This window comes from Oryza brachyantha, chromosome 5, assembly GCF_000231095.2.
Source record: "Oryza brachyantha chromosome 5, ObraRS2, whole genome shotgun sequence".
Taxonomy (NCBI): domain Eukaryota; kingdom Viridiplantae; phylum Streptophyta; class Magnoliopsida; order Poales; family Poaceae; genus Oryza; species Oryza brachyantha.
Genome location: NC_023167.2, coordinates 17,050,090 through 17,060,983, shown reverse-complemented (window position 1 = coordinate 17,060,983; position 10,894 = coordinate 17,050,090). Strand labels below are relative to the sequence as shown.

The following is a 10,894-nucleotide window of genomic DNA, read 5'->3' as shown; positions in this document are numbered from 1 at the left end:
AGAATGTTCTCGAGAGTTTAAAACAGTTTTCCTGTAACTCTGTCATACCTTCGTTCTTTTATATTTGTCATTGGTTAGCTTAAAAATGAGCTAACCAAACGTCAAATAAATAGAAACGGAGGGAGTAATTTTTCGCAAGTCCCAACCAGGAATGTCAATTTGCTTGCGATTCACACTTGGTACAGTGGCCGCGCCGCGTGGAGGTAAAGAGCCCAATAATTTAATCGATCCATCGATCGATCGATCGATCTCCACCCTGTCCAAATCCAATCCATTTTTTGCTGCTGCTGATGCGACCTGATTAATTCAATCCCCACTCCGTTGGAGTATAAATGGATCCGCGTAATGTCGCATTCTATATGTCTCATGCACGCACACTGCCTGCATAGTGACACTGGTAGATAGTAGCGAGCTAGCTGGAGTGACAGTACTGTCAGTGTGAGCTAGCTAGGAACTAATGGCGCGTGCTTGCCGGCGATGGGGGGTGGTGGCGGCGGTGGTTGTGTTGGCCGCGTCCGCCGGCGCGGCGGTGGCGGCGCCGCAGGTGCCGTGCTACTTCGTGTTCGGGGACTCGCTGGTGGACAACGGCAACAACAACGACATCGTGTCGCTGGCGCGCGCCAACTACCCGCCCTACGGCATCGACTTCGCCGGCGGCCCCACCGGCCGCTTCAGCAACGGCCTCACCACCGTCGACGTCATCTGTAAGCTCCCCGTCAATGCACGCCGTCGCTGTCGCCGACGGCGTACATGTGTACGTGAGAATGAGAATGAGATGGCGTGCGTGACATGGGCTGTGTGTTCGTGTGCGTGCAGCTAAGCTTCTGGGGTTCGACGACTTCATCCCGCCGTTCGCCGGCGCGAGCAGCGACCAGCTGCTCACCGGCGTGAACTTCGCGTCGGCGGCGGCGGGGATCCGGGAGGAGACCGGGCAGCAGCTGGGGGCGCGGATAAGCTTCAGCGGGCAGGTGCAGAACTACCAGTCGGCGGTGCAGCAGCTGGTGAGCATCCTCGGCGACGAGGACACGGCGGCGGCGCACCTGAGCCAGTGCATCTTCACCGTCGGCATGGGCAGCAACGACTACCTCAACAACTACTTCATGCCGGCGTTCTACAACACCGGCAGCCAGTACACGCCGGAGCAGTACGCCGACGACCTCATCGGCCGGTACACCCAGCTGCTCCGCGCCATGTACAGCAACGGCGCGAGGAAGGTGGCGCTCGTCGGCGTCGGCCAGGTCGGGTGCAGCCCCAACGAGCTGGCCCAGCAGAGCGCCAATGGCGTCACCTGCGTCGAGCGGATCAACAGCGCCATCAGGATGTTCAACCAGAAGCTGTCCGGCCTCGTCGACCAGTTCAACACGCTGCCCGGAGCCCACTTCACCTACATCAACATTTACGGCATCTTCGAGGACATCCTCAGGAGCCCCGGATCCCACGGTACGTCCGTCAAGCTAAGCCATTTCGAATCCACGTTCCAAAATTTTATAAGCTACAAACTCAGGTGGTGTTTAGTTTGCAAAAGCATCATATCAAGTTTTTAGATACATATTTGAAGTATTAAACGTAGTCTAATTACAAAACAAATTTCAGATTCCGGCTGGAACCGTGAGACGAATTTTTGAGTCTAATTAATCCGTCATTAGCACATGTTGATTACTGTAGCACTTACAGCTAATCACTTTCTACTTAGGCTCAAAAGATTCGTCTCACGATTTTCCCCATACCTGTGTAATTAGTTTTAATGTTTATGTATATTTAATACTTTATTTAGGTGTTCAAAGATTCGATGTGATGCTTTGGGAAAAAGTTTTGGGAATTAAACAGGGCCTCAATACACATATACAGCAATTACTCAAAAATATAGCACAGATATAATAATAATAATATCTTATAACATTATCCACCAACCAACATTTTTTAAGCCCAAAAGTGATCATGGCTATGGATTGGATTTATGTTGCGTTTAGATGTAGGGTCCTTCTAGGCCAAAATCAATGGTGGTCCAGAGATCACATTCACCCCCATCTTTTTCCATTCACTTATATTTATAATTCAAAATTTAAATTCTTAACATTAAATTTAAAGTTAATTTTGAGAATTAAATTTAAAGTTGATTTTAAGAATTTTTTATCGTAGTTTATTTTCAACCTTAAATTATTTTCTTTGGCAGGTTTGAAGGTGACCAACCAGGGGTGCTGCGGGGTGGGGAGGAACAACGGGCAGGTGACATGCCTGCCGTTCCAGACGCCATGCGCCAACCGCCACGAGTACGTCTTCTGGGACGCCTTCCACCCCACGGAGGCGGCCAACGTGCTCGTCGGCCAGAGGGCGTACGCCGCGCGCCTGCCGTCCGACGTCCACCCCGTGGATCTCCGCACCCTCGCGCGCCTCTAGGGCAAGCCACCCTCACACGATTGTCTTAAGAAAAAAAAAATGCTATTCCTAGCTCAGATATATGCCACAATAGTACTATATAGATATTGTGATTTTTTTTGGAGGGTTTCAAATGTTGGCGACATTGTTCTTCTCTCAGTGTTTAATTAGTTTTGGAACGGTATGTTGATTGGCCTTTGAATGTCTCCATCAACCATCATGCATAGGAAACATCTACTTCAGCATGACCACAGCATTCAGGCACTACTGGGGATGAACAGGTCAAAACCGCACGGCTCATATGATGCCAGAAATTTAGTAGATCGTGCAATGCATCTAACCGGTTTCAACTGAAGAATAACATGCTGATAAATCATGCACCGCCCGCTTTCAGATAAAAGGCCATATTTCGAGCCAATTAGGTCAAAGCCATTCTCTGTTTCCTGAAGCCAGACTTCACTAGGTTTGTACTAGAGATAATATAAAAGGAATCCTGCACGCCATATGGTGTGCATTATCTGCCTTGTCGGCGTTCACAGGATTTGCTTCCAGTGATATAATATGGCCAGTCCACAAAACCATAATTAACGTATTCAGAGATTAGAGATTACCACATGCCAGTATGAATAGAAGAAGCTCTTGCAAGAAGTCAGATTAGAGATTAGCACAAAATCAATGATCTGGTTTGAGATTGTACTGCTTATGAAGTCTCCTCTCATCATTAGCCAGACTTGGCCCAAAAGACTTACCGCTTGAAAGGTCAGACCCCGCAAATTCCTTCGTCTCTCTTCTTTGATGTACTTACTGCATGAACATCATTGTCCACTACAAATTTTTTGATCGAATGCACAGGCCACGACTCATCTTCGCCCATGGTAGCACTAGCATTACCACCTGGTTCAAGTATATGCTTAGCTCCAGATGTCAACTTGACAGGTCTTGCACTCACCATATTGACAGAATCAGACCATGTGGTCTGCGTATTGCCGTTTATGAGTTGAACATCTACTTCAGAATCTTTGCTGAGACAAACCGGTAGTTGTGGATCTGGTCTAGTCCCACGAAATCCTAGCCTTTCTTCTTGAAGTGGCAACAAATTTAGGTCCTTTCCTACTGCTATGCAAGGTTTCCTTGCTGTCAGGAGCATATTATCTCCTGCTGATCTTTTGCAACCTCTGCTCATTTGTTCAAAACTATCATGGTTTGATGTAATCCGAGTCTGTTGCATGCTCCTATTGCCTCTGATATCACCAGGAGAGCTATTTTTGCTTGCCTGATCTGACAAGGCAATTGATGGATAAAATGGAGGAACAGATCCATGAGACTGTGCATCATCACTGCTGTAAACATAAGACGACGTAATTGAAGGGGGTAATGGACGGAGGGAGGTAAACTTTGTTTGAGCTGTTAAACCAGGACTGCTCTGAACGGCGTAACCAGACAAAAAAGATGATATTGGGGTCCTCTGTGTCACATTTTTTATTTGCTGCGGAAAATAAGTGAACTGAGAGTGCGCTGGTCTTGTCTCTACTAAGTTGCTAAAGCTTTCTTTTGGACTGTAAGATGGCATTGTTGCAGCATTTTGACTCTGTCTGAGGTGCATAGAACCAAGGAGCTGGGGTTCAGAAGCACCAACAATATGGTTTTCCACAGAGAGCTGCTGATGCCATAGCTCAGCCTCATTGTGCCTTCTCACTGGGTGAACATACAGCTTATTTCTCACAGCTAGATGAGGTTGCTGATAGCGACCACTTGTCCTGAAACTATAGGCATCAAGGCCACACCTTAGTTCAGCTTCTGGAACTGAAGGAAAACATGATGGATATTCTACCCCTCCGTATGAATTTCTCAATGTGTTAGGAGGCTCTACACAAGCACCATGAAACAATTGAGGAAAATCTTTTGTGCACATTCCCTGAAAGGAATGACCTTCATCCCTGATCTGTTTATTTGGACAAGGATTCTTGTTATCTAGACCTCTGCATTGTTTACTGCTGGTTCCAAGAGTGACGTTTTTGCCCATCAGGCGCACTGTTGTTTCTGGAGCTGGGTGGGTGTTCTGCTCATAATTCTGACTAGGCAAGCAGCTGTGCATCTCTAATGACTTGCGTGCTTGATTATCTTGTCCCATGAATCCAGGGCAAAAGCAATCCACTGAAACCTCTTGCTGGTTGTCATATGGACCATTATTGCCAGGAATTGCATAGTTGGGTATCTCCATTCTTTCAGAATTTGGTGACTGCCTGAAACTCATACCATATGGAGCTGCTACTGTGGGAGAAAGATAAGGCTCTGAGTGAAAACCGAAGGTATCTACAGCACAAAATCGTGGAGCTTGATAGCAGGTTTTTAAATAGGCATAATCCATTAAAGTTTCAGGTGTGAAAAAGGTCGGAAATGCTGAAGGTCGCACGTCCTCCCCGAAGAATTGTCTCTTAATCATCCCATTAGAGTCAATTGTGCCAGTAGGATGAAGCTTGACAAATTCACCATGCGAATTAAGAGGAAGCCCCATATAGTCATCACTGGTGTTAATGCTCCTGCATGCAGATACACAATTTGAAGTCTGTGCATCTGTTGATTTGTTTGATCCTGCTGAAGAGCTTATGCTGTTCACCATGTCTTTTGATCCAAGAAGCCTAGGATGAACTGCTGTCAACCTTTCCTGAAGCATTTTGCTTCTGTTCCTATCGATTACATTGAGAGAAGCAACTAAACAAGAATTAGAAGGTTCAGGCAATTGTCGTCTAATAAGATCACCTGATCTCGCACTGACTGTTAAACTAGCACTAACAGATGATCCTTGGTATTTATGATTATTTGCTTCTGCTTGAAATCCAACATCGACATTTAAGCTTTTGCTCGGAACAGAGCCCATGCCAGCAAAGTTTTGGGCAAGGACCTGACCTGATAGGACTGCTGAATTAATAGAGCTCAAACAACTGGCACTGCTGGATATCTCTAAGCAATGGTTCAAATCCACTGAATTGCCCAATATAGTTTTCTCTTTTGATTTAGCAAGCAGAACAGTAGAGCCAGCATCCTCCTCAACACTCTCCAATGGAGCACCCATTCGTTGATACAAGGATTGTGGTCTATATATACTATGGTGATTGTCACCTCCCTGAGATTTACCATACTTGTATGGTTGCTGGGATGTTTGTAATAACTGTGATTTCCCTGTGCCATCTTCAAGTTGAGAGGCTGTCCTTCCAAGTATGTCATTGTCATCAGAAAAGGTAACATGCTTTTGTTTGATTAAAGACTTCGATGGAGGCATAACATCCGTGTTTTTCACTGGTGTGCACATTCCTGTTTTCAGATGCTTCTTAAGAATGCTCTGAACATGACAGCTGCTCTTTGTAGCCTTCTGGCTGCTTAAACTCGTCATTTTATTTCCCTTCATGCTTTTCTTTCCCAATAAAACTCCCTTTTTCTTGTTAAGAGACTTTTTCAACTTCTGCTTTTGTACGGCATCTTGAAACAACTGCGACATACTAGCTGAGGTGACTTTTGTCTTGCTACTTTTCCCCTGAAACAAAGAAATATGCACAGATCATCATGGAGATGTAGTTCAGCACAGCAGTATACTATACAAGTCCAGTAGCAACAGAAGAAAAATGTGAACCTGGGAGTCACCAGATAGAAAGATACATGCAAAATCTGATACTGCGAGAGAGGTGATAATAATCTGATAGCCACTTGCCCACTAGAGCTAAATGTAAGGTGACAACAAGGACATCTAAGAATAATTGCAATGTTTTCCAACTGCAGTTGGGTTCATGCAACCTACAGCTTTGGCTGACAACTAGTTTAGTCAACCAACCACCCATGGTCGCAGGATTATGCACATCCAACACAATGCCACACACCCACATAAACTTTTGCTTGTGATACATCATTGTCATACTCTCAGGAAGTCAAACGTATTTGAATCCATACTATTGCTTGCACAATGCAAGGCCTGTTTATTTGCAGCAAAATGATTAGAGTGCTACAGCAGAAACATTCACGCCTCTCACATTATTGAGCTCACCCGAATGGGTTAGTAGGAAACATTCTAATGAGCTAAAACATTAGTATAATTACCAAAGTAAAAATTGAGAAGTACTAGGTAATGCAATGCAATGGGGTATGAAACCGTACCTTTTTTCTGACGCCAATCTGAACCACGATCTTCTCCTTCTTAAACCCTTTCTTCTTCGCCGCCTCAGCCCCGAGCGGCGGCTCCCCCTTGTCAAGCTTCCTCCTGACCCGCTTCCCCCTCCCGAGCACCTCGTCGCCGGCGGCGACCTTGGGCACCGCGGCGAAGAGCTCGACGATAGAGCGCTTCCGCCGCTTGGCCGCCATCCTCCTCTCCTCCTCCCCTTCCTCCTCAGCCAGCGCGGCGGCCTCGTCCTCCCACCACCGGAACCGCCGCACCTCCATCGGCGGCAGCCGCGCCGCCTCCCCGCCGAACGGCCAGCACCTCCCCGCGTCCGCCGCCCCCGCCCGCGCCCTCGCCGCATACCCCCTTCAACAACAACAACAACAACAACAACGGCAGCAAGCACGAGGTCAGTCCGCAATGCAGGTGTCCGGAAAGCAGCAGCAGCGGCGGAGTCGTACGGTACCGGATGGAGAACGGAGCGGCGGCGGCGGCAGCGGCGGCCATCGCCGCCGAAGCTGGGTGGTGGCGCCCAGGGGGGAGGGGGCCCGCGCTGTCGCGGATTAGGAGGAAAAAAGCGACGCTGCTTCCTTTTTTTTCTTTTTTTTGCGGAGGAAGGAGGGTTTGATGATGATGGCGACGGGAGCATCGGGGCGTGCGCGCGGAGGTGGTGGTGGTGGGCCCCGGCGCCACCTGCCGGTCTGACACCGCTGCTCGCGCTTTTACACCGTGGATGGATCAGGCCACCGTCTGAATGATAGGGGGTGTTTAGTTGCTAAATTTTTTTTAAAAACATCACATCCAACGTTTGATCGGATGTTGAAGGGGTTTTCGTACACGTATGAAAAAACGAATTTTATGGTTAGACTAGAAACCACGAGACGAATCTTTTGAGCCTAATTAATCCATCATTAGTATATATTGGTTATTGTAGCACTTATGATTCGTCTCAAGATTTCTTTCATAACTGTGTAATTAGTTTTTTGATTCATCTATATTTAATGTTTTATTTAGGTGTCCAAAAATTTGATGTGATGTTTTAAAAAAATTTAAGAAGTAAACAAGGCCAAAGTTTCACTAACTCGTACGCACAAAAGAAAATATTTATATAAAACTACAAGAAAAAGAAAGAATTAGTTTCATGGCACTATTACTAAGCTCTCGGTAAAACAGTGAAACTCGTATTGAGGGGTCTGAGACGTTTCATGCAATCAAACACTATCTACATACAATTAAACTTTCAGCGGTAATTAAATATTTTATTTAGTTTTAGAAATGGTACAATGAAACATCATTATGAGTGAGTAGTTGTTTCATGAATGATTTCATCAAGTTAGTTATTTTGGAAGCTGCGTAGTGAAACTAGGCATTGAGACATGCCTCATGGTCTCATTCTCCCGGATAGACTGTGGTTCAAACTGAAATTTTGACATTTTAGACATTTCTAAAAACTTATTTTATAAATAGATCTCTTAAAAAATTTATTGTGTAAATAGATTTTTTTTGACCACTCTAACGTCACCGTTGTTGACGTTATTCTTCAAGTCATTATGTTATGCTTATGTAGCTGGAGGACGATGGTGCTATTCTATACAACGACGACGTCAATAACGTTGACGCGGTAAAAAGATTCATTTGTGTAATAAGTTTTTTTATAGATCTATTTATAAAATAAGTTTTTTAAAAAAAAGACTAAAATGTTAGAATTACAGATGATACAGACATATTTAAGTACCATCTACAGCATGAACTAAATGAACTTCTCTTGTGGCATGGACGTGCACATTTATGGGGCCCACGTACCGGTGATTTATATCCGAGGACCATGGGTCAGAGGATGGTTGGACGGATGGTAAACGTAAATTTTTATTGCTTAGTCTGTTTTATATTATATATTATAACATTTGGGTAGGTTTGCATATATATATATATATATATATATATATATATATATATATATATATATATATATATATATATATATATATATATATATATATAGTTAAGTGTCGTGTGAAGGAAAAAAGAAAGTAATATCTCGAAATGATATCATTGGTCCGTCCTCCCCACGAAAAAAATGACGTCGTCGACAAAAAAAAAACAGAAAAAAGAACACACAACGTCGCAAAAATAAAAAAAGGAAAAATTAAGAAAAGACGCACACGTGCAACCAACGCACGACTCGCCCGCACCGACTAACGAATCAATCATAATGGTAAATGCACATCCAGAACTAACGAAGATTTGCATAACCGTTACCCTCAATTAAAGGCATGTGACAAGTATTTAGAATGTCCATTCTATTTGATCCGAACAACGGCAATTATTAGCCCTGTTTTTTATACGTATTTGGGAAAAAAATTAAATTTTAAAACTTATATTTAGAGTTGATTTTAAGTTTATTTTATCGTGGTTTATTTTCTAATATTTACTTTTAGATCAGCGATAATATATATACATAAAATATTTTTTAATTGTTAATAAGCTGCTTCGCTTATACTTAATTTCAATGACACTGCAACAGTGAGAAAAAAAAGTGACGACAGTTTAGCAAACAGGAAGCGCAAGCACACGAACAACAGGATTGCGTTCGTTTTCTTTTCATCCAGATTATTACTCGATTTTTGTATATACATTTTTCAAACTGTTATAACGGAACACGAACTGCGTCGTGAATTATGTTGGAGAGGATTAGGGAAGAACAATAATAATACAGCGTTCGATCAAGAGGATATGTGCTTTGCACAAATGCTTAAACTAACTTAAGTCTCCACAATCTTCATAGTGTGTCTTTCTATTTTACTGTGTATAAATATAATCATATTTTTTTTGCACAAACTTATTTATATGCATATTGTAGCATATAAATGACACAACTGGGCCAGGCTTATTTCATGCCATCTGGTTTAGTTGCAATATAAACTGGACACATGCCATCTGGTTTAGTTGCAATATAAACTGGACACATGCCATCCAACAATACCATCGTACCAACATCTGACACCACAATCCTGTAATTAAGCCATATTTCATGAAATCAATTTTAAACGACACAACTTCTAAGTCCATGACATACGCTAAGGAGGCTATGTTCTTTCTTTTTTTTTGATGAAAATGGAATAGGAAAGATTATCTGAAATTGAAAATCTAGTTTACAGAGATGAAATGATTAATTAATATCTATAATTCTTTTTTAAAAATAGCATTTCACCGTTCGAGAAATATATGTGCTGAAGCCGATGAATAATCTAACCCAAGATCTGTTTGGTCGATGGCCACCCATGATTAATATCATGGTACGTTTACTGTCCAAGTCGTACTAGCAATATGTGAAAGATATCATGCCCCCTTTCAAGCAAACATCAGAAGGCGAATATTGTCCACAGAATAAAGCTAATAAAAAAGATTGTTAAATTTCTTCCTTGTATGCAGTGCTATCCCCTTTGCTCACAAAAAGAATCCCCCCCCCCCCCCACCCCCAAGGCACATATTTTGCCTTACGTTATATACTTATATTCAGCATCAGATATGGTGCCTTCAAAAATCCTAATAGAACAGCAATTAGAAGCAGGTTGCACTTACCGTGCGAGCCGCCAAAACCGCAGCGCCGCGCAGCCGTGGATCCCGCAATTAGAAGCAAGTTGCACTTACCGTGCGAGCCGTCAAAACCGCAGCGCCGCGCAGCCATGGATCCCGCACAGTAACCGTGGACGCCGCAAAAACTGCACGGTAAACACGGTTACCGTGCGGTAACTACTTGCTGAAACAACTCATGAGAACGGCGTAAATCGTGGTTTCCCGTGCGGTTTTTGAGACCGAGACCGCGGTTACCGCGAGCAAACCGTGAGTGTGATACTAAATGCAAAAAAACTTTAAAAAATCTAAAAAATACATGAAAAATAAGAAAATATTTTGTGACTATATCTGTGACATAGGGACATAGGAAAAATAGGACATGTTATAGAGAAAACAAGATTATTTTCACATAACTTTTTCTAAATTATTGATATTACAACATACAAACATACAACGTCATATCACCCTTTATCAAATAATTCACAACAATAACAATAACAAGTAACAACAACTTTATTTTGATTACTGCGTCACAACTATACCTACTACCCATTATTACTAACATGCACATATAATTTTTCTCCATACATATTTTTAATATATCCATCGTTGTATATTTGTATTTTAACATTATGTACCCTAGTGTCTAGTGTAAATTAATAATGACTCAACAACAAAATATTCTTAACCATCTTCCTATGAAATATTATTTGCAATAGACTATTTTTTAATTTGCTTCCCAAAATTCTTGTTTATGATTTTTAATTACGACAGAAATACACTTTTTCATGAATT

The 10,894-nt window shown here is 42.9% G+C and overlaps 2 protein-coding genes across 2 annotated transcripts; one reads left to right on the top strand and one right to left on the bottom strand.

Moving 5' to 3' along the window:
- The first annotated feature begins 374 nt into the window (after window positions 1-374).
- LOC102701918 (GDSL esterase/lipase At4g18970-like) lies at window positions 375-2,508 on the top strand. The gene is made up of 3 exons (XM_006655430.3): window positions 375-704; window positions 817-1,440; window positions 2,174-2,508. Exons 1-3 carry the CDS (start codon window positions 458-460, stop codon window positions 2,395-2,397), a joined length of 1,095 nt encoding a protein of 364 aa, XP_006655493.1. The 5' UTR covers window positions 375-457; the 3' UTR covers window positions 2,398-2,508.
- A 608-nt stretch (window positions 2,509-3,116) lies between these two features.
- On the bottom strand, window positions 3,117-7,030 carry LOC102701637. The gene is made up of 3 exons (XM_006655429.3): window positions 6,990-7,030; window positions 6,523-6,889; window positions 3,117-5,908 (listed from the first exon to the last, which is right to left on the bottom strand). Exons 1-3 carry the CDS (start codon window positions 7,028-7,030, stop codon window positions 3,137-3,139), a joined length of 3,180 nt encoding a protein of 1,059 aa, XP_006655492.3. The 3' UTR covers window positions 3,117-3,136.
- Window positions 7,031-10,894: the final 3,864 nt, after the last annotated feature.